The sequence below is a fragment of the Lactuca saligna genome, chromosome 7 (assembly GCF_052625555.1).
Source record: "Lactuca saligna cultivar CGN05327 chromosome 7, ASM5262555v1, whole genome shotgun sequence".
Taxonomy (NCBI): Eukaryota; Viridiplantae; Streptophyta; class Magnoliopsida; order Asterales; family Asteraceae; genus Lactuca; species Lactuca saligna.
In genome coordinates, this window is record NC_136423.1 from 137,276,686 (window position 1) to 137,300,934 (window position 24,249).

General features: G+C 39.1%; 1 protein-coding gene across 20 annotated transcripts; it reads right to left on the reverse strand.

Moving 5' to 3' along the window:
* Positions 1 to 17,459: 17,459 nt before the first annotated feature.
* LOC145005566 (serine carboxypeptidase 1-like) lies at positions 17,460 to 22,803 on the reverse strand. Of its 20 annotated transcripts, none has more exons than XM_078964664.1 (18): positions 22,096 to 22,801; positions 21,878 to 21,981; positions 21,513 to 21,679; positions 21,057 to 21,132; positions 20,859 to 20,932; positions 20,645 to 20,772; positions 20,433 to 20,564; positions 20,077 to 20,325; positions 19,896 to 19,944; positions 19,699 to 19,768; positions 19,490 to 19,600; positions 19,333 to 19,410; positions 19,172 to 19,223; positions 18,917 to 19,085; positions 18,366 to 18,589; positions 17,956 to 18,096; positions 17,730 to 17,774; positions 17,460 to 17,648 (listed from the first exon to the last, which is right to left on the reverse strand). In XM_078964664.1, the coding sequence occupies exons 6-11, from the start codon at positions 20,696 to 20,698 to the stop codon at positions 19,558 to 19,560; spliced, it is 597 nt and encodes a 198-aa protein (XP_078820790.1). In that variant the 5' UTR covers positions 20,699 to 20,772; positions 20,859 to 20,932; positions 21,057 to 21,132; positions 21,513 to 21,679; positions 21,878 to 21,981; positions 22,096 to 22,801; the 3' UTR covers positions 17,460 to 17,648; positions 17,730 to 17,774; positions 17,956 to 18,096; positions 18,366 to 18,589; positions 18,917 to 19,085; positions 19,172 to 19,223; positions 19,333 to 19,410; positions 19,490 to 19,557. The 20 variants fall into 20 exon arrangements, with proteins under 20 accessions (XP_078820790.1, XP_078820782.1, XP_078820789.1 ...); XM_078964656.1 differs by having other exon boundaries at positions 20,869 to 20,932; positions 21,878 to 22,009; XM_078964663.1 differs by having other exon boundaries at positions 19,490 to 19,589; positions 21,878 to 22,009.
* Between the last annotated feature and the right edge of the window lie 1,446 nt (positions 22,804 to 24,249).

A 24,249-nucleotide genomic window follows, 5' to 3' on the forward strand; every position in this document is an offset into this window, starting at 1 on the left:
GTAGTGTTAGTCAGCCAGGATCAAGGTGGTATTAAATAGAGATATGCTTGTGTTGTAAGAGGACGATAGCTCGGGAGATCGAGCGCTAGTGATTCCGAGATACGCGAGGTAAGTCTTCTCACTATACTTTACCTTGAGTAGGTAACCAGAGTTATGTGACAAAGTATTTGTATGCTATGTATGTTATGTGTTGTACTGCATTATTTCTATGTGATTTATGCTGTGCATGTTTACAGAGTTAGAACCGGAAGGTTCACAGAGTTAGAACCTGAGGGTTCACAGAGTTTGGGTGCACGGACCCACAGAGTTATAGCCTCGAGTGGCTAATATGTGTTTTATGTGGTATTTTAGGGAACTCTCTAAGCTTTGTGCTTACAGTGTTTGATGTTAGTTGTTTCAGGTAATAGTGACGACCGCGGGAAGGCGCCGGCTTGATCACTACACACGCACGGGATTTATGACTTTGAGATCTTGGGATTTTGTATTACTTGGATTGAACGATTAAAAATGGTTGTTTTCTGAATATTAAATGAATCATGTTTTATAAAAAAATTTGAAAATTTTGTTTTGAAATTTACGGTGTTACAGTTTGATATCTGCGTGAGTACACCCAACATACTCACATGTACACCCAACATAAGTGGCCAAATGAAAACTTATAACAACTTCAAGGGTTGAAAGATAAAGTAACTGACAAACTGTTGTTACAAATCTCCTCCACTAGAATCAGACTTTGCCCTCGAAGTCAGCCTCGGGGAAAAATCAGGGTAATGCTCAAGCATCTCTGTCTCAGGCTCCCATGTCCATTCCAAGTCTTTCCGATGCTGCCACTGAACCTTGACCAGGTTCACCACCTTGTTTCTCAGTGTCTTTACCTTTTTATCAAGAATTTCCACCTGCCTCTCAATATAATTCAGGCGACCATCGAGCTGTATGTCCTCCAAGGGAACCAGAACTATCAAATAAGCTACACGTTTCCTCAACTGGGAAACATGAAAGGTATTATGAATCTAACTCAACTCCCGATGTAGCTCCAACCAATAAGCCACATTGCCCACATGGGCTATCACTCTGAAAGGGCCGATAAACCTGGGGCCCAGCTTGCCCCACTTCCTAAATCGGATAACACCCTTCCACGGTGATGCCTTTAAAAGCACTAAATCTCCGACCTGAAACTCCAACTGAGAGCATCATCGGCCCGTATAACTCTTATGGCGGCTCTAGGCTGTCAGCAATCTCTGCCTAACTTTCTGAATAAGCTCAGTTGTCTTGAGCCCTATTTCAGTGATCCCCATGACTCTGTGTCCGACCTCGTCCTAGAAAATAGGATTCTAACACTTCCTCCCATACAAAAGCTTAATGGGAGGCATATCAATGCTGGCGTGATGGCCGTTGTTGTAAGAAAACTCAACCAAAGTATGGTAGCAGTCCCAACTCCCACCAAAATCAATTATGCACCATGCAACCTATTCTCGAGTGTCTAAATAGTTCGCTCTCTCCGCCCGTCAGTCTGAGGATGATAGGCAGTACCAAAATGCAACTTGGTGTCCAACTTGATAGAACAATAAAAAACATAGATCGATAGATTCTAAAGTGGAATATGAATCAAAACAATAAAAGCAATGATCGAAGTTGTGTTGAATGATTAATAATCAATGCCTTGGAAGAGTTTGACGAAGAACTTCTCTGTAAAGGCATTGTAGGGAATCACAAAAGTGATTACCCTTAATACAATACATGCATTCAATATTTAAAGCCTAACCCTAGCATCATAAAGACGGATGGATATAAAAAATCCATAAAAGGCTAACTCCATACATAATAAATTTGACACAATTTAATAAATAACCCAAAAATCTCCCCCTTTGTGTCAAATAAGGAAGGCAGATTCTTCAGTTTTGTTTCCACTTCTGGACCTTGAAGAGCTTCAGCATGAGACTAAGTAGGGTGCTGCACACTGCAATATACAATCTGATCATATCTGCGAAGCATTTCTTACTTGAAGCATTGTTCGCTTTACATTGCCCGATTAATTCCAGAATGTAGTTCAAGCATGAAGTGGAATAAAGATGTTTGTCTGAAAGAGAGAAGAAACACCTCTGAGCATTTGAACCATCTCTACCACTCTGTTGAAAAACCATACTCCATTTGTCTTTTTGAATCCTTCCAAGCTTCATCTTGGAAACATTATACACAACTTCTTTGGGTTTGACAATGGGTTTCTTTTGGAGTGTAGCCGCTACCTCGACATCCATTTTGCTGACTTCATGGATGTACAAGACCAACATCCTTTTGAGATGCGCCACAATAGGTTCATATTTATGTTCATCCTTTAGCCAGAGATGAAACAGAGATATCCAATCAAAAGGTTAAGGCACGGTAGGTCAGCGTGTGTAAATTCAAACACCAAACTCACAGCACCTCGATCAGTTTTGAAACGAGCATTGATAAAACTCTTAGTTTTAATTGGTCCAAAAACTTTGATAGCAGTAATCTTCTTTGAGCTCCAAGTGTGGTACTGAGGCTTCATGTGCTTGAGATAGAACGAGAAAAGCACCTGATCAACATCATGGTCCGGAAAAGGAGCATTTGCAATCTTATCAAAGCTACAAAACTGAAAAGCCTTTGGAGTGATTGGTAGATCAAGCTGCAAATCCATAGAGTTTTCCAAATCAAAAGATACCACAGGCTCAAGCCAGTAAACATTTGGATTATCAACGGTTTCGTTCAAAATATGCTATATAGACCAGGAAGGAAATAGAAGCTTTTAAGTTTCCAAGGTGACTTGGGCTTCATGGGCTTACCTTTCTCGAGCTTCGACTTCCTTGGCAATTTGCAGATTCTCAACAATCTCTGCATCACGAGACTTACGTTTAAGTTTTGCACCTTCATCCTCATCATGATCAATCAACTTTCTTTACCTTTTGATCCCAAAGCTTCATTAACCTTCGGATCTTATGATTTCGACTTTTGTTCACGATCATTAGAGCCACCAACTGGTTTCTTGATTTCTTCTCCAAATACCTTCTTAGTTTCTCCCCTTGTTTCGGAAGAGTACTCGATGCCAAAACACCTTCTATCCGATCAAGCATAGAGAATACTGGTCGAAGTTTGTCAGCACAATGTTGTCTAACAGAGATTGTGAGCATAGAATCATGAGTCTCAATGAGAGTTTGCAAAAACTGATTAACATCAGTGACAACACTTTTGACCATAACTTTTTCAGACTTGAGCTCTTATATCTCCTTGTTAGCATAAGAGAGGTGGGCTGAAACAACTTTCACTTTTTCTGTTTTGATGGAAAGCTTATCCATGAGAGCATTCTCAGTATCAAGATCTGCTTGAAGATTTTCAATCTTGGAAGTGATCAACGTTTGCAGCTCTACATTATCAACCTGGATGCCAGTGTGAACCTCGAAAAGAGCTTATTTCTCAGCTTGGAGTGTTGTGCCAAGGTTTGTAATTACCTTGTTAGCAGCAACTGTGTTTCATTCCAAAGAAGTTTAGAAGCCTTCTATAATCTGTTTAACACCAGAAAGTAGTTTATTGACTTTTTCGGTCATTTCATGAACAATCTTTTCTGAGTGCTCAACGACCTTTGTCAATGTAGCAAGATTCTCAGCATGCTCCTTGGTTAGAGTGTCAAATAAAGCTTTGTAAGACGCATGGGAATATTCACCGTTCGACGAAAATTTGGAAGACTTAAGGAGAGTGTCTAACTTATCATTAAGGGCTTTGAATTCCCCTTCATCATAAGTGCATCTTTGTCATCACTAGACGGTTGGACGTTGAATGGGCTATAGTGGAAGTCTTGGAAATAATACCGATCATCACCAAACACCAGATCAGGATCATCAGTTCTTAGAGGTGAGATGGGAGAGAAAGTAGGACCAACAGTGACACCAGAAGCACCTGCTCCCCGTATCAGATACGTTGACAGTTACTGGTGGTGTACTAGTGGTTAAGGTGGTTGTTACTATAGAATCTATGATAAATGGAGTTGATTGAGGAATTGAGACTTGTGGTTGCGAAACTCCAACAGAGATGTTTGGACATGGAGCAATGTTAATTGGAGTGGTGGTTTGAGTAGAAGTGTGATTCGGAGAAGATGGAGGAGTAAAATCCTGGAATAAATCTTTTGTTAAAGGAACAGAGGCGAGCGTAGAAAAAGTTACCTCCGGATTAGTGCGAGAAGCAACTGGTTTCGAAAACATGGGTTGTGAAGTCACACTTGTGTTGTCAGTTTCATGTTGGACTTGCTCAGTACGCTGAACTTCAGAAATTATACAAGACTCCGAATCCTCCTCAGCGTCTGGAGTAGGAGACCTTGGTTTAAGAGATAATCTTTTGATTTTCTTCTTTGGAACTTGAGCTAGTTCGGAAGGATCATGTTTTGTCTTTCGCTTACCTCCCCTCTTTGTCTTGTTCGCTTCCTCCAAAGCTTTTTGCATTTCAGGTGTTAAAGGATGAGGACTTGAGCCAAGTTGCTTTTGATAGTTGTTGATGATGACGTTGTCTGCTAGAGCATAGTTTAGCATTTCCTCTGGAAGTGAGCCGATAAATGCGAACTTCATAAGATCTGCTACGATGAAGTTCAAAGTGTGAAAAATTGGGATGGCTACAATTATAGAACCCTCTATCACTGGAATGTTGAGGCGATTGATGACCCTTTGAGCGATGATGCACCAAAATCGAGCACATGATATTTCTGAATGTCATGTCATGAAAAGTGTACTCTGAACCAGTTGAGCAAAAAGGACAGCACCATAATCCAGATTAATTCCATGGTATATACCGTAGAGAATCGTGTAGAAGAGTTTGCTTGCATTGTTCGAACCTGTAACCCTCTCTGAGAAACTTTTGAAAATTAAAGTGAACAACCCATTCCACATGGGAGGGAGATTGGGCTTCTTGAACTTTGACAAGATGGTTAGGTTGCCCACATAACACATCTGATAAAACATATCAAGTCAAGTAGAGGAAGAGATGGAATCTGGATCGACAAGATCCCTACCTTGAGGAAACCCTGGCAATCAACTTAACCTCGACTTAGAGATAGAAGTTTTCTTGGAACCAACTTCAAAAGTAATAATAGCCTCACCTTCTTGACAACTAGCAGTGGATAATGCCTTAGATAGATGAACCAAGGGTAAGTTTTCAACCATGGTGAGATCCGGAGCCAAAGGAGAGAGACGAACATTCAATCTTCGGTTGGAGACGTATCATATTTGGATGAGTCAAGATCCAAGATATGATTTTGGTTGTCCTTGATGTTCAGCAGTATCAATTGAGCCATTTGCTTAGCCACTGATGGAGTTTCAGAAGAAGCCGCCATTTTTGCAGATGGGTATGATGAACAATGCGAGAGAGAGAGAGAGAGAGAGAGATTTACTTGCCAGAGATTTTGAAAGTTTGAGAATGATAAATGATAAGGAAGTATTGATTTCCCTTTTATATGGTGTGATAGTTGAGAGAAATCTGGCATTTGGGGTTTCAAAATCCCAATAAAGTTGCCTGAAAGGACATGACAACATATGTGTATCAGGTGGCAGAACTAACAGTGTGATGTTAGGAATGGTTTGAAAAATTCACACGCCCAAATCAATTCTTATCCCTTAAAGACTGCCTTTTCAGTTCTGTACATTTTCAATGGATTGCCAATCCATTTTCTCCGAATCTAAAAATGATTGTTCGTAATAATAAAAACCAGACTTTAGGAAAATCTCATGGAATTTCATGCAAGTGTGTTCCAAAGATAGAGAAATAAATCTAGTAAAATTTGGATTGCTGTGATGTCAATAAATCGACATAAAACAGTTTGATCCCGAGCAACGATCTCTTCCTTTGGAGAACCAGTGAAAGGCTGCTTTTCATTAGGCTCGTAGGGTGGCTTCATCTTCAACTAAACTCCGAGACTTAACATAAGTCCAAACGTTGAAAGAAGTACTTTTCTGACCAGTGTAGTCATAATAACAAGTATGTTTAGGATACATTTAAGTTGCTAAGACAAAATTGATATCTCAAGAAAAATAAAAACTGGATCTATTGGGATGAAATGTCTTAGGTCGAGAACATTCCATAAAGATCTTGCAAAAAATGAGATTTCAAGGTACGAACCACGAGGGTTAAATTTCATCAGTTCCATGGTGAAAAGTATAGGACATAACGATTGTTCACCGTCAATTCAAAAACTGGTATTGGATTTTGGGTTTCACTTAATTCGTGATGACAACGAATTTAAGATTATTAACACAAAAGTTGTGTAACCATAAACCTCAGTGGTAATTTCTGAGAGTCTGAAGGATAATGAATGTGAAAGTGAAAGTGATCTGGAGAACTATTAAAACTGGTTCCGAAGATAAAAATGTACCTCTGCTATGAAAGAATGACCAATCAGTCAACTCTTAACTCAATGTGAGAAGAGTAAGGTAGCTCAATGACTTATGTGAATATTAGCCTGATTAGGAAGAAACAATTAGTATTATCGATTCATTAAGGCTTCAAATATTGAGTCTCAGAGGCTTTGGACAACATGCAACAACATGCTTCTAGGGACACTTATCTAGTACATAGAATCGAAATTATATACCTGCCCCACCTTTCCGAACTGAGATGACTAAATGGTACCTAAGATAATGCGAATTTAAAAATAAAACACAAATAAAAGAAACATAAAAATATTTTTAGAGTTTCTAATTTTCTGAAAAGATAAAACAAAAACAAGAAAGAAAATATTTTTATATTTTGGATTTTTCTTGACAAGGAAATAAAAATAGAAAAGAAAAATATTTTTAGATTTTGAATTTTTTCTAAAAAGAAATAAAAACAGAAAATATTTTTGCATTTTGGAACGTTTCTGAAAAAGAAATAAAAAAAATACAAAAAATACATTATATACAAAGGATAGATGATGTTCTGAGTCCAAGATGAACAGTGGCCTGTGAATCGCTCTGAGCGCTCAGACTCGTTCGGAGTATGAACAGTGAGTTGCGAGTACCTACGAGGGTTCAGACCAGATCGAAACTTAAGAAATGCATTTCGGTTATGAAGATGGTTTTGGAATAGATTTTGCTTCTATCATTCCTAAGTCTTGAAGAATACGATTGAAAGTTTGTTTAGGTAAGGCTTTCGTAAAGATATCAGCCAGTTGATCAGCGGATCTTACAAAGTGAATTTCAACATTTCCATCCTCCACATGATCCTTTATGAAATGATACCTCAGTGCAATATGTTTAGTCTTGGAATGTTGCACTGGGTTTTGACAAATGTGAATTGCACTTTCAGAATGACAATATACGGGGATTCTCTTCATATTAATCCCATAGTCCCTAAGCTGACTTTGAATCCAAATCACTTGCAAGGTACAAGAGGCATATACTCAGCTTCAATAGTCGATAGGGATACACATGTTTGTTTCTTTGATTGCCAATTAACTAGTCTGAAATCAAGAAATTGACATCCCCCAGTAGTACTTTTTTAATCCAGACCGCAACCGCTAATATCAACATCAGAGAATGCTTGCACAAAGAACCCTGAGATAGAAGGGTACCAAATTCCGAGCAAGGTGGTTCTGTAGCGCCCGGTTCCTGGTACGTAATTTAAATAGATAAATTTTGCACATTTGTTTTGGGACTCCGCGAGTTGGAGGCCCCAACTCATCGAGTAGAGGTTAAAATTGGACACGGGAAGAAGAACCTACTCGACGAGTCAGATGCACTGACTCGACGAGTAGGCTTGCCTGGATGAAACCCTAATTTAAGGGTTTGTACCCTATTTAAACGCCTTAACTCTCCAGTTGTGGCCTCCCTCATCGCCTCCTTGTGTCCAGAAATCCCTAAATTGAAACGCTAACCTTGTTTGAGTGTTCTTGAGCCATTTTTGTGTGTTTGTGGTGGTTGTGAAGCTTGAGAAGGAAGAAGGAGCCTGGGAGTTCAAGTAAAAGCTAGTAGATCCAGAGGATGTGTCCCATTTCCAGCTCATTGGAGGTAAAAAGCTTCAACCATGACCATTTATCTCTTAGATCTCTAGTTAGGGTTCACTCCTTCATTTTCTAAACTTTATAGAGCCACATTCGAGATTGTGTGGTTCTATGAGGGTATGACTTCAGATCTGGAACCATTGAGGGTTCTTATGGCATAAAGGTGCCAACTTTATTTCCATAAGCACCCCTTGTATCTTGTAGACTCCATTTTAGGGCCATTTGGGCTAAATACCCCATGCATGGACGTCAAGTTTGGGACTTTACGTGTATTATGGACCCTAGGAGGTCAGATCTATGTTTTGGATGCATTAAAACCAATTTAAATTGAGTGTATAGTTTTGGACATAGAGGGACTTGGCGAGTCACTTAGGTGACTCGGCGAGTCGAGTCGCATTTACCACCAAATCCCTTCTGATAATGGACCATGTGTTAAGTTAGAAGAGCACCCAATCGGTTGGGCTCAGTAAGGACCTGTGAATCATGGGATTCGGCGAGTGTATGAACTAACTCTGCGAGTTCAAAGCTATGTACCAAGAGTATGAAGATGGACTCGGCGAGTCCAGCACTAAGAGCATCACCTTGCATGAAGATGAACTCAACGAGATCATGAGGAACTCGACGAGTCAAGGACTAAACATCCCAACTAGCATGAAGATGGGCTTGGCGAGTGAAAAGATGAACTCGTTGAGTCAATTGCAAAGGGTTCCAACTCTGTATCAGGTAACTCAACGAGTTGGTGGACCAACTTGGCGAGTTGACTGAAAATTGACTTTGACCAAGGTGTTGACTTTGACTTTGACTTTGACCTAAGTTAACCATGAAATGGTAAATAAGGAAGATGATTATGTGTAGATTTGAGAGGAGTTAATCCCGATAGTGAGGACGATTCAGACACTTCACGACACCGAGGTGAGTTACCTTCCAATAGAAGTGGGTCGAAGGCAATAATGTCAACCCACTAATAGTTAATTATAGTTGAGATGATTGTCTTTGTGACAATTGTCTGGTTTTCCATTGTCTGTTAGGTTTTATGTGCTAGTATGATATGATGCTATGTGATAGTGGTAGTAGGGGGAATCGTCCCCATATCCGGTTGATAGGGCCAAGGGGTAGGTCGGACACCCCGATATGTCTGACAATATGATTATGTTATGTTTCTATGTGGTAGTAGTAGGGGTGAAATAGTCCCCGTAACCGGTTGAGATAAACCGGAGGGGTAGGTTGGACACCCCAGTATGTCTGATAGGGGTAGGTTAGGCACCCCGGTATGCCTAGTAGGGGTAGGTTGAGAACCTCAGTATGCTCAGCAGGGTAGGTTGGGCACCCAGATATGCTTGACAGTATATGTTATGTATGGTATGTGGTATGATGGGGGAACTTGCTAGGCGTCATGATTATAGTTTTGAGTTTTGTTTCAGGTACCTCTTCAACGAAGGGGAAGGAGTCGACATGGTAGTTGCACATCACACGCACAACAGATTTCCGCATTATGAGATTCTTGGGATTGTACTCTGACATTATTATTATTCCACGACATGTTTTATGACATTTGACTTATGGGATTATGGATTTATATGATATTGATGGTGGTATTTAGTAAACTATTTTACAAGTAACATATTTAAAACTAAATTTTTGGCCTTGAAAATTAGGATGTTACAAGTTTGTTTCATATATCTGAAGATATTCATAATTGCAGTCATGTGGGGTTTGCGCTGATTTGCCTGAAACCTGACACAATAACAAACTGAAAACATAATGTCTAGACGACTTGCTGTTAGATACATTAATGATCCTATCATTTGCCGATAGAGAGTCATATCGGTAGCCGTTTTGTCCAATGATGGTGGAAGCTTCATTCCGAATGTCATTGGAACCTTTACCTTCGTATCTCCCACCATTCCAAACTTGGCTAGTAACGACTTCGTAAAAGCTTCCTGATTGATGAATATTGCCTCTTGACTCTATCTAATATTAAATCCAAGGAAAAACTTAATCGGAACCATTGAGCTCATCTCAAACTTAGCTTCCATCAATTTTCAAAATTGAACAATTGATCTAGGATTAGTAGGTCCAAAAATGATATCATCAATGTAATTTTGGACAATCATGTGACAACCCGAAATTTCCATTCGTACAAACCCTACAGTCAAGCACTTCAATTAAAAGTCAAACACATTTCTGCTAAATTTTAGTCAGTTTAAAGTCCGTTTGAGTGTTTTTAATATTAATTCTTCAAACGAACGAATAAAAGGAAGTGTTTCGAGGAGTATCGGGTAACAATTAAAACGAACAACAACTTGAATTGGTGTTCACGGCCAAACATTTGGAGTTTGGTTCGTGAACTCCTTAGGGACGTGAACTTATGCATATAGCATGAGTTTACTCTTCATTTTCCTCATTTACAACTTTCAAATTCAAGAACTCCCACCATTCTCTCTCAAGTATCATAACCCCTTTCTTCCAATCTTCCAAAAATGTAAGTGTTTCTTCACTTGATTTCTTGTTATAACCTTTCTTCTAGTTGTTATACACCAATTCATCAATGAAATCTTCACTTTTACATAGATCTTCAAGTGTTCTTCAAAACACCAAGAACACACTATTGTTCTTGGACCTTAAATACCCAAACAAGCTTCCATATTGTAAGTACTCTTGTCCTAGCTTGTGGTATACTAGATTGATCTTGTTTAAACCTTAAAAACATCAAGTAATCTTGAATGGAATGGAGTTTATGGCCAGGATACCTCCCAAGGCCGTAACCTCTATAGAAGGGTGCATTGTTGCCCTAATAACCTTCCTAAGGCTTGGGACTTGAACTAGAACCCTTCACATTTGAGCTAAGGACCTTAACACACGAATTACGGGAGTTTTCCATAGGTTTATGGCCTTAAACCTACTAGGGCCACAAGCCCTTGTCCGTAAACTCCATAAGGTTTGGTCTTTGGGCCGAAAACTCCAATGCAAGACCTTACACCCCTTTGATGCAACCCAATGGCCTTCTAACACTTAAACCAAAGTGTTTTCCATGCTTTAGGATGTTTATACTTACTTATTTAGTGTTATAATCACTAATTAGATGCATACATATGTCTTTATATGTTAATAGGATCTATGTGTGTGTTCAAGTCTTCACTTGACACATAGCACCTTGTCCAACACTTCCATCCAAACCACTCACTACAGGTGAGTTCATAACCGTTAATCAACCTTTTAAATGATTTTAAATGCTTTTATAGAGGGGATAAAAGTTGAATATCATAGTTGTTATATCAATCACATCTGATTAATAACTATCAAACATATGGATTTACTATACTGTCAAACTGTTTTTCTAAACAAATGACTTCAAACTGCTTATCAAACTATTTTACATGTTAAAATTCTTATCAAACTCACTTTTATGTATCAAACCTTTTCTATTACAACTTTCAAACTTATATATTGTTAAAACCATGTCTATTACATATATAGTTATATAAGTAAGGATCGAAGGACTTAGGACCGCCAACTCACTTTATTTCATGTTCTTTGTTTGGTGTGGACTTAGAGTACCTGTTGTTTTTCCGAGTGTTGTTGGATCCCTAGTTATATATTATGTATATATGTATAGATATAAAGACTTTTATCTAAGTCAATACATTCAGGTCATCAGTAGACAAGTACCGATGCTAGCTTTTGAGAACATGGAGCGCATTCAAAACTCATATTATGTTTTGAATTACATTTTTGGTGTCTTATAAACTATGGAGAACACACTTGTATTAAATTATATTATTAATGCAATGGATGATGTTGTTTTCTTGGTTACTATTATCTGTGTTGTGATACTGTACATGACGTCCTCCACCCCCGAACGTTTCCGCCGTTCCGGTTTTGGGGTGTGACAAATTGGTATCAGAGCATTGTTTATAGTGAATTGAGTATATCAACCTATAAAATATATACAAACTATAAACACAACGGGATTAAAATACTCTAACCAAGAGTTTATACTTTTAAATAGTAAAATATTTAACTAAGTACACATACTTGCATTCATACTAAAATCAGTGTCACTAGGACAAAACAAAAGTATTACGATTGTTGAACAACACAATTAGGCTTAGAGATATATAGTCAAATATGGGAGGATATAGCCTAACCAACTATATTTTCCGAGGAGTGACTAGCATGTGCTTAAGAATGGTTGTGGTGTTGCAACAAGTCTAAAAACTTACCAACACTACTACAATGATAACATTAGAACAAAACATGAACTTAAAGTACTATAGGAATATTTTGTGTTACTATAATTACTTATCTGAGAACTAAAAAGGTCTTTGCTAGTAGGTCAATAGTTTCTAAGTGGATACACTATGGTTATATGAGATTAAGGTGTCATAGACTCAGAATTTATAGTCGTTGCTTTACTTCCTTTTCCTTGTTTGGTTGTGGATTTGGAGTTAAGGTTACTTGTTCGAAGGTCTATCCTGCTTTGATTTCATATAAATGGTATGCACTATGCAAGTATTGAAGTAACTGGTAAGGATCATCTTATAATTATCTTAAGTAGTACGTCTATCTTTATTAGATTCTTATACCCTTTTTCTTGCGTAGATATCATGGATGGATTCCATCTTCACGGCGACCTGTACTTCCCTAATGAACGCAATGTTGGATGGCTTGAAGATGAGCCAGAAGATGAACATCCAATCCCTTTGGATGATCATCATGTAGAAGGCTTCTCTGATGGTTCCGACTCCGAGCCAGAAGTCAACAACCTAGCCCCTCTGGCTCTAGTCCCAAATCCTAACCCCTATCAGCCTTTTCAAGGCCCGACGCCTGAATGGGTGGAATGTATAGAAACATGGGGCGAAGAGAAAAATCAACACATGTCATTCAATGGAGACTGAAGCTTTTACGACACGATTGAAGGAGGAATAGCGGACAGAGTCTTGCCAATCCTAGTTCTAAGAGTTGCCCGCAACGAAATCCAGGGCAAGACGACTCTCCATCGCATTACGAAGGTTGATGCAAATGCAATGATGCATTCCATTCGCACCAGCCACCTAGAGCATGCTCGGGAGAGGTCTGCAATGGACCACGAGGCCCTGCTACAAGCACTAGCTGAGACTCGGGCTGAAGTCATAGAGCTCCGGGTTCGCCAGAGAGTCTATGAACGACATCTTCTCAACGTGGAGCGTCAACTGGCAGACCTTAGGGTTCGCCCGAGGAATGTCTGCCGCCGTTAGAAGATGTCTAGCATATCTTTTCTTTTGATTAAGGAATAGCCTTTTCTTATCTGTTCTCTAAGAACTTATCTGTAAAATATTCCTGTCTTTCGAAACACTATCTAGTCTACTAAACTGTCAACATTTTCCCTCGTATGGTTTGATGTAAGACCTACCATTAGGTCATTTTTCCCGAACTCATTTACATCAGTAATACAAGTAATATTGGTAGTTTCTAACCTATTGGAAAGTTATACTCTTGTGTTTTCGAACTCTATTGTTGTATCTCTATTCAACTTATACACGGATTCTAATGTTGGGGCTATGGAGCATTAGTCCATGGATCACTCTCATCATACTTTACAATTGATTCTTACTATCATCATCCTCTCTATAAACTTTCAGTAAAAGATCGCACCTCGCCCACGTCCTACTAAAGGCAGGTCGGTAAATCAAACACCACCACCACCTCCTCCACTAATCGATACGGCAACTCTTAATGTTGCAGTAGTTGTGGCTGTGGCTACAGCCATGGCTCAATATCACTCTACAGGTGCCAGAGGAGGTGGAACACCTATAAACTCTACTCAAGGTGAAATCCTCGTGCGCTCGAGATAGTGCTCCTACAAGGACTTCACCGATAGCAAGCTAAAGCACTTTAGAGGGACTGGCGGAATCATTTCCCTCTCGCAATGGTTCGAAAAGACGGAGTCAATCTTCGAGATCTGCACCTGTCCAGCAGGGAGCAAGGTCAAGTTTGCTGCTTGTACCTTCGAGGAAAAAGCCCTAACATGGTGGAATAGCCATTTCAAGTCACAAACTCTCATAGTGGAAAATGATCTGGGCTAGGAAACCCTGAAAGACCTCATGATTAAGGAATACTACCCGAGGGGCGAAATCCAAAAGCTAGAGCAGGAGCTATGGAGCCTAACCATGAAGGGCTCCAACATAGTCTCCTATACCGCCAGATTCAGTGAACTGGTGGCTATATGTCCCAACATGATTCCCACGGAGGGGAAGAAAATAAAGAGGTATATCTGGGGGTTGTTACCTCCAGTTCAGGGGAATGTTTTAGCTTCAAACCCCACTACTTTTAATAGTTCCAAGCGATTGGCACAGTGACTCATTGACCATGGGGTCTGTACCCCGGCAGCAACAACAACCATAACCATCTCAGAACCCTCCAAAGCCGCTTGCATCAAGCGGAAACTCTGGGATGACAAGAAGAAGCAGAGAGCTGCTAAAAAGCAGAGGGTCATGGCGGTTCATGTTGCGATAGTACCTGCCGCTGCTACTCCAATAAGAAGTACACTGGAAGTTTGCCAAAGTGCAACAAATGTAACTTCCACCACAATGGTCTCTGCCGGGAAATGCAGTGCTCTAAATGCAACAAGAAAGGACACACTGTCCATTTCTGTAAGTCTCTGGCAAGGCCGATCACCCAAGTCCCTGGCGTTGGTGTGGGCTAGGCATGCTACGGTTATGGCAAGGTGGGCCACTACAAAATGAACTGCCCGAAGGCAGGGAATGCCGATGGAGTGGGGAGAGTTTTGGCTATAGGCCACGAGGAAGCGGTTGCCGACCCTATAGTGGTAACTGGTACGTTTCTCCTCGATAACTCTTCTGCATTCATATTTTTGATAATGGAGCGGATAGAAGCTTCGTGAATCATAAATTTGATCGTCTACTTAAACAAAACCCAAGCACACTTAAGGAACCATTCACTGTAGAAATGGCTAACGGGAAAACTGAGAGCACCAGCAGTATATTCATAGGATGTGCTCTAACTCTAGATAGACATACCTTTTCAATCGACCACATGCCGGTCTCAATTAAAAGGTTCAACGTCATAATCGGCATGGATTGGTTGAGTCTTCATCACGCCGACATCATGTGCTATGAGAAAGCAGTCCGTCTAAACCTTCCGTCTAACGAAACTCTTATCATCTACGGCGACAAACCCAGAATGAACATGCGTATCATCTCAAGTATTCAAGCATAGAAGTACTTACGTAAGGATTATCGAGCATTCCTTGCTCATGTTGTCGATACAATCCTAGAAACGAAAGAACTAAAGAACATCCCGGTAGTGAGAGACTTTCTCGACATCTTTCTAGAAGAACTACCAGGATTATCTCCACAATGACAAGTCGAGTTCAGAATTGACTTAGTCCCAGGAGCTACCCCAGTAGCCAAATATCCCTACCGATTAGCACCAGTTGAGATGCAGGAACTATGTGGTCAACTTAATGAATTCCTTAGCAAGGGCTTCATCAGACCTAGCTTCTCGCCTTGGGCAGCACCGGTCTTGTTTGTTAAGAAGAAAGGTGGATCATTTCATATGTGTATCGACTACAGAGAACTCAAAAAACGTACGGTCAAGAATCGTTACCCTCTGCCTCACATAGATGATTTGTTCGGCCAACTGCAAGGGGCGAGTTACTTTTCCAAGATTGATCTAAGATCCGGATATCACCAGTTACGAGTGCTAGAGGAGCATGTCCCAAAGACAGCCTTCAGAACTCGTTAAGGACACTACGAGTTCGTAGTGATGCCATTCGGATTGACCAATGTGTCCTCAGTGTTCATGGACTTAATGAATAGAGTATGTCGTCCTTACTTGGATCACTTCGTCATCGTCTTCATTAATGACATACTGATCTACTCTCGAAGTAAGGAGGAGCATAGTGATCATCTATGACAAGTTCTAGGAACCTTACGATCAGAGAAGCTCTATGCGAAGTTCTCGAAATGTGAATTTTGGATCCGAAGAGTCGAATTCTTAGCCCATGTGATTAGCGAAGAAGGAATCCACGTGGACCCTTACCAAACTAAAGCCATTGAGAACTGGTCAGCACTAAAGATGCCTACAGAAATTCGTCAATTTCTAGGTCTCGCTGGCTACTACCGCATATTCATACAGAACTTCTCTCGGATTGCGAAACCTCTTACTACTTTGACCCAGAAAGGCGTGGCCTTTGACTGGGAAGAGAAGCAAGAAAAAGCGTTTCAAACGCTGAAGCGAGACTTATGCACCGCACCGATACTATCCCTCCCCGAAGGGATAGAAGACTTCGTTGTATATTGCGATGCATCCAACCAGGGGCTCGGCTGCGTTCTGATGCAACGAGGTAAGGTCATCGCCTATGCCTCGAGACAGCTGAAGACACATGAAGTCAACTACACCATGCATGATCTTGAGCTAAGAGCAGTTGTGTTTGCTCCAAAGATCTGAAGACACTACCTGTACGGTATAAAAAGCACTATCTTTTCAGACCACAAGAGTTTACAACACATATTCGATCAGAAGGATCTCAACATGAGACAACGACGATGGGTTGAGCTACTCAATGACTACGAATGCGAAATTCGTTATCATCCGGGTAAAGCCAATGTAGTAGTAGACGCCCTAAGTCGGAAAGAATATTCTGGTCGAAGGGTTAAATCATTGACCATTACTATCCTTTCTCATCTGTCCACAAAAATTAAGGAGGCTCAACACGAAGCCTTGAAACCTGAAAATGTGGCGGGTGAATCCCTGAGAGGGATGGATAAGAACTTAGAAGTCAAGGGTGGCGGAGCCTTATATCTCGTGGAACGGATCTGGACACCGAAACACGGTGGCTTCAGAGACTTGGTCATGACTGAGGCGCACAACACTTGATATTCTGTCACCCAGGTTTGGGTAAGATGTATCTGGATCTTAAAAAGTTATACAGGTGGCCTAACATGAAAACAGAGATTGCTACCTTCATGAGTAAATGCCTTACTTGCGCTAAGTTTAAGGTCAAATACCAGAAACCCTCCGGCACTACTAGAAAAACAGCCTTTTACGACGCTCATTACGCGTCGTAAAAGGCTCAGATGATGCGCAAATGCGCGTCAAGGAAGGCCCTGTCATAAAGAGAGACGACGCGCATTTATGACGCTCATTTACGACGCGCAATTACGACGCGCATTTACTACACGCAATGCGTATCAAGGAAGGCCCTGTCATAAAAGAAGACGACATGCATTCACGTGTCGTAACCTTACAACGCATGTGTTAATAACACACAATGCGTATCAAGAAAGGCCATGTCATAAATGAAGACGACACACATTTTTGCGTATCAAAATTTTAAATGCTTAAAAAAAATATTATTTATAGATTTTAAATTAAATTTTCATTTAATGTATCATAATAGAAATAAAATACCATATACAAAAAATACAATCCATTGCATAATATAAAATAAAATTTCATACACAAAAAATAAAATAAATTGCACAAATTATAATATGTCATACAAATAATCATTCAAATGTTAAACAAAAATAATTCATTGCTAACATGGGTTATACATTCCTATAAAACTATCAAATAATCATCCAACTCTGTCTCTTACTTGAATATGTGTGTAATTGTCTCCTTCATGAGTCTCCATGTCCCAAGTCGGACCTACCTTCCTTATCTATATGTATAACAAAGACACATAAATATATTGTGAATTTTTTACCTGATCTAAAATAAGAGTCTTGAATGTTGGTTGTACCTTGTGCTTAATTTCAACGTCTTCAATCCTTCTACACAGATTTCACTGAAACAAGAGAATGAAATCTTTTTTGAAATCACATCTACACCATTCTATTGGGAACAACTAAGATGATGCAATAATAAAAAACATGATATTAAGTCCATTTGATAGGAACTAATATAAACCAAATTCTAACATGATTATATGTAATATATACATGGAAAAGAACGAAAAAAATTAATACCTGATATCTGAAAAAGAAAAATAGGTTTTATATGCAACAGTGAAAGAAAATGGTTTTTGATCTGTGTTTGTATTTCTGACACGAGATGTCAACAACAAGTCTCCAACAGGTCCAAGACTAACCCTCAATCGGTATTCAAAGCTACAAAATAACAAAATGTAGTTTGAATTGATGCAATTGAGAGACTCGCAATTAAAAAAAAAACTCATTATTATACATAAATACAATGTATTTTTTTATTAACCTACTTATAATTTCCATTATAGGATTATTAGATTGATATGTAGGGTAAAATTGCTTATGATTTTTTGATTCTTTAGCGACTAATTTCATACTACCAAATTGCTTATATACCCTTGTTTGATGTATTACTTTCCTGCCTCTATGAGACACAATTTGTAATCAATTACCTGAAATTGCAACCTTTATATTCTCCAGAATTCAAGTAGTTCCCTTAGTCTTTTATGGAAAAAAATATCTAACCAAAGCATTTCATCAAAAAATATCCAACAGCTCTCGTGGCAGCAACCCCCTTTTGATTCACCCTACCACCTGTAGTCCCGTCAACCACTTAACTTGTCTGAGTTGGTGCCACTTTGTTTTGTTCGTACAGTTCCAACATTTGTTTGCTCACCTATGAAAGAAAAAAACAAAAAAACAAACAATGATGATGATGACGAATATTTATATTAGTTTATAAGGGCAGAACTGGAAAAAGGAAAGGAGAGGGACCATCTAGATGATCCTGCTTTAGCTAAAATTGAGAAAATATACATTGGAGGAAATAAGGTTGCAGTTTGAGGATTGGAAAAATGATGAATATTTATATTTGTTTTTGTCTTTAGACATTTCTGGTTACATGAGTATAAGGCTGCAGTTTGAGATTGGAAGAAATAAAAATAACATGAAATATCAAATTTCTATTAATTTTGTTGACAATCATCTTTAAAATATAGCTTACCTTTTCTGAAATTTTAGCCAGTTCTTCCAGCCATTGTCTCTTATACTTTTCCCTTCTAGCACTTCAACTAGGGTTCTAGGGATTCATACCAAATGTTAACTGGTATCATGGAAAATAAACAGTAGCCATACCACCGAAGTTGTTGGACATCTATTTCTCTCTTCAAGACCTAAAAAAAAGAAAGAAAATCTTAATGATATTAACAAGGGGAACTGTTACTTCCACAGACATTTTTGATAATACACTGATGCATACCAAGCACCTTTTGACAGTGCATCAGATGCTGGTTGTGACCTCCCAAAATCACCTGCTCACATTAATTTTTTTTAAACTAATAATATGACATTATAAACCAACAAGATTTCTTGTAACATTAAACATTGCTATTTATTAATCAAAATTTGTAGAGAGAATACCTTTCCTCTTCTATAACATCAGGTTTTACTGAACTACCCACAAGAGGTACTCCATTAGGGAATTACATATCCTCCAACCTATCACACATTAAATTTGGGTATTACAGTACATATATTTTTATATATTTAATTTTTGAGACTTCAAATCACTACGTACCTCTTTTTTATTGTACCATGGTCTCCAAGTAGTCTCTACTGGAAGCTTCAACTTGTTTTACAGAGTACTTACCTTGAGAATGTTAGTAGGACACATCCATCTGTGTCACCACTGCCAATTCATCATGAATGAAATGTATGTTTCTTTTGTGTATGTTTAATAAATAACTGAGAAAATAACTGATTGGGTGTTAGACTAGATTGAGTTACCTGTATATCCAGACACTAATTCCATTTTCAATAAGTTGAGTGATAGTAGGCAAAATGGTTGTTGGGTTGTCTATCATTCCAATACCATTGCAGATAAAATCATGAGTCAAATACAAGAAACAACAACATAATTTCATTGATTTTGTTTATTATGGAATAATGGAATCCTAGTTTTCGAGATAGAAAAGAAAAGGTACCCGCAAAATCCCCATGAGGTATTTCGGACATCAAGAGCTTCTTGCACATCTGCTCGATTCAAATATGATAAGACATAATCATCAGAGCAAGGATCAAAGTTCTTGACCTAATTATACACACCATGTCTTCAAACAAAAGTACATTGCAATTTACTGTATTTGAAAGGAATTGGAGACTTACAGATCTAGCTGCATGTTTCTGGATACATCCATCACATAATGGTGCATAGATGTTGTAAATATCAATCACACCATATTCACTACCTGATTGGCTTTGATAATGAAAACACTCTGCTGAGAAATTCCCAGAACCATAGCCACAATACTCGTTGATCCCTGCATTTGTCTCATCATAGTTTAGAGCATGTGTCCAGTAGAAATCATAAATCCCTTCATCAGTTGCATTGTCATCTATCACAGCATTCCCAATCTGCACAATCACAATACAAAACACCCATTGGTTGTATTCGTGCTTATGTGGAATCTGTTACATGTGACAAGACTTGTTTTGTCTTGTTTCGTCTGCTAACTACTTACCGCAATCCCATGAAGATTAATGTTTGTTCCGTTAGTTTTCTTGTTTTCTGAGAGAATGAGAGAAGCAAGTTGGGGTATGTAGTGACCTGCTAGAAGTCTCACTTGTTCAGTAACTTTTTTAGTCAGCTTTACCTATTAATCACATATTAAACTAGTTAAATAAATATTAAATATTTTTCCAGCCTAAATTACCTATTAAATAAATATTTTACCAGTGTAGGGAGAAGGTCTGCAGCATTAAGTGGAAGTCCAACCCCATCAACCATCCATGGTTTTTATTAGATAATCTGTTTTTCCATGCTGCGTTCACTCCAGTAGTTATTAATTCGTTCAATCTTACCTAAAAGAGCATTAGAAAAAAGTTAAACTTATATAAAGCAAAAAAAAGTTATAAAATAATTGGTATAGTAAGAGGTAACATGGTACAAGAAAAAACCCCTAATTCACTTTCTGCCACAACACTCAAATCAGAAAACCCATCTGTAGATATTTGAAGCTCACTGTAATAAAACATTCTCAAAGGTTTGATCATGGCAGGAGTTTGGTATTGACAAAGGGAAAACAATGGAAGTAGTAAAGATAAACGCATGCCTAAAGAAATATCATCCAACAAGTAGTGATTACCTTCTTCATTCCCCAGTTTGTTGTTAATATCCATGACCACTGGAATGTATGAAATTTCCCCTTCCAGCTTTAAGATCTGTCCTAAAAGTAAAATCAACAACAAGAACATTAACACCATAACAGGAATAGTAAAAAAAAAGCAGCAATATTAATAACTTGAAATTAAGATTGTGTGCTAAACAATAAAATTCGGCCATGTATTCCTTGACCCAATAAATTAATTATTTCTAATCAGTTGCAGATCTGAAATCGCCTAATGGCCATTTGAAATCTGAAATCAATTAAGTGATTCATTAACTAATGTGAAGTTGTGAACCGATTGAAATCAATAAATTGAGTATAATCAATCAATTCAATCATACCAGTTGCTTCAATCGAATCCTAATTTATAAGGAAAATAAAAAATCAATAGCAAAACTGGTAGATTTTGAGACTAATTAGACAAAACGTTGGTACCAGGGTACCAAATCGGCGTTCCAAAAATGCAAAATTGGCGACCCAAACTCCAAATTGGCGATCCCAATCACGTATTAGATCAAATCCGTTCGCTAAAAACACGTTCCAGCAATCGATTTTGCCATTCAGTGGGGTCGTTGAGTTTCCGTACCGAAGTACGTTTCTGCCTACAATTGGAACGATAACGTACCATGATTAGGAACGAAACGTTTAGAACATGGATCATGGCTGATAGAGCGATCCCTGTGACTATGGGGAAGAGTTATTGGGTTCCTCATGAAACATCGAAGGTTTATAGAGATTATGGGTTTCAATCCTACGAAAACATTGGAGCAAGTCAATTTGAAATTGAGCCGAAGGAGTACCATGAATGTAGGAAAACACTGTTTCCTCCCGAATCGAACTCTGATGGCCCAGACTTCATTATCTCCAGTTTTGCCTCCAAATCCTTCACGTCTCCTGATTTGACCTATATATTCTCCTCAAAAGAGATTTTCCTATTATCAGCGTTTCAGGAACCCAAATTAGCCTGAGTAAACTAATTTTTAGGTATTTTGATTATACGAAGAAAAGTGATTAATACCTGGTGTAACTTCTCCATGAAATTTTCATCTTCCCTTTCAATTGCATCGTCGTCACCCCTTATGTAAAGCAGGTAAGTATTTAGAGTATAGATGAACATGTTGTCGCCAGAAATTGAGTGTGACTGCGTGGAATTTGCAAGGTGCTCATTATACATTGCAATATGTACAAGCCAATGAATCACGGCTAAAATAGTAGGAAACATGTGAGGCTTTCCAGGGGATTTTAAGGCCGACTTGTTGACAAGGGTAAATGTTGATTCAAACCCTAGAAATAGCTCCAAAAGGGTCAGTGATGGGATGGGGAAATGATTTTCAATGTAAGATAGAGGAGGTTGCTTCGAGCCCTAGAAACCACACGACGTCGAGAATAATGAAGAAGCTAAGGGGGGGGGGGGGGGGGGGGGGTTGAGAGTGATGTATGTTGTTGTTCTGGATGTGTAGCTGAGAGGCATCGTGCTTGAAGGTGGTTACAATCAACATTTATTTTTGGTAGACGATAGGTGAAGGGAGGAGTTCAATAGATGTTTTTAGAGTGAAATCGGATATTGGAGAGCCGAAGAGGAGAGAATCACAGAAGCATGAAGTGTGGATTGATTTTTTAGGGTTCAATGGTGGTGAAGCGGATAAGAGAGGATGGAGAGGGGAGAATCGATTGCGAAGATGAAAGATAGAAAGTAGAAAAAAACAAGGCGGGTTTTCAAAATTTTGGGGATTTCATTTTTGCCCGTGTCTACTAAACACGTGCATTCATTAAAATTATAAAGCGAGACTTATAGAAGACGCCCATTTAAGATACAGCGCCCTCCGTGTTCTTAATTTTTTTTCTTATGACAATAATTTAAGGGCACGCAATAATGCGTGACCTAAACCCTTAAATTTTTTGAAGGCATGACACTTTTTTAATGTCACTCTCTTTTGCGTAACATAAATCAATGAGTGTCGTGGTTTGCGCGTTGTAAAAGGGTCTTTTTCTTGTAGTGCGGTTTACTACAACAACCAGATATACCAGAATGGAAGTGGGAGCAGATCACTATGGATTTCATAACCAAGTTGCCCAAGACAATGGGTGGATTTGACACAAGTTGGGTCATTGTCGATAGATTACCCAAATCCACACACTTCCTGCCTATCAAAGAAACTGATAAGATGGAGAAGCTTACAAGAACTTACATTCGGGAGATCGTTCGACTGCATGGTGTTCCTGTATCCATTATCTCCGATAGACATAGTAGGTTCACTTCGAGGTTCTGGTAGTCATTACAAAGTTCTTTAGGAACAAGGCTAGACATGAGTACAACCTACCATCCTCAGACCGACGGACAAAGTGAGAGAACCATGCAAACACTGGAAGATATGTTGCAAGCCTGTGTGATCGACTTTGGGAAGGCATGGGATACTCATTTATCCCTTGTCAAGTTTTCCTACAATAATAGTTACCACACAAGCATCAAGGCTGCCTTATTTGAAGCCCTCTATGGCCGGAAGTGCAGATCCCCTATGTGCTGGGCTGAGGTGGGTGACACCCAGTTAGCTAAAGGATGAGTTCCTAATAGCACTCTAACAGATCTAGAAATCATTCGGTAAGCGACAGAGAAAATCGTTCAGATTCGTGAACGATTGAAAGCCTCTAGAGACCGATAGAAAGCTACGCAGACAAACGAAGGAAACCTTTGGAATTCCAGGTGGGAGACCACGTTCTTTTGAAAGTCTCACCCTGGAAGGGCTTGATACACTTCGGAAAGCGTGGGAAGCTCAATCCAAGATACATAGGGCCTTTCGAGATTCTCGCTAGAATCGGCCCTGTAGCTTACAAACTCAACCTACCCCACGAACTTAGTAACTTACATTCTACATTCCACATATCGAACTTGAAAAAGTATTTGTCTAACGAGATTCTTGTAATCCCACTCCACGAGATCTAGATCAACGAGAGCCTCAACTTCGTGGATGCACCTGTAGAGATCACGGACCGTGAGGTCAAGCAGGCGAAACAAAACCGCATCCTAGTAGTGAAGGTTCGCTGGAACGCCAAGTGAGGACCAAAATTCACTTGGAGCGTGAGGATCAAATGAAATTGAAATATCCTCATCTTTTCGCTTAGTTATTTGTAACTACCTTATTGCTTAAACTCTAATTTCGGGAAGAAATTCCCT

Bases quoted from the DNA above. Each gene is read 5' to 3' on its own strand.
- LOC145005566 (XM_078964664.1), bottom strand. From the start codon at position 20,698: ATGGTTGATGGGGTTGGACTTCCACTTAATGCTGCAGACCTTCTCCCT. The intron at 19,945-20,076 runs GTAAGTCTCCAA...TGAATCGAGCAG, and splicing joins AGAAACATGCAGCTAGATCT to ATGTGCAAGAAGCTCTTGAT. The intron at 19,601-19,698 runs GTAACTCAATCT...ATGAATTGGCAG, and splicing joins ATTAGTGTCTGGATATACAG to TGGTGACACAGATGGATGTG.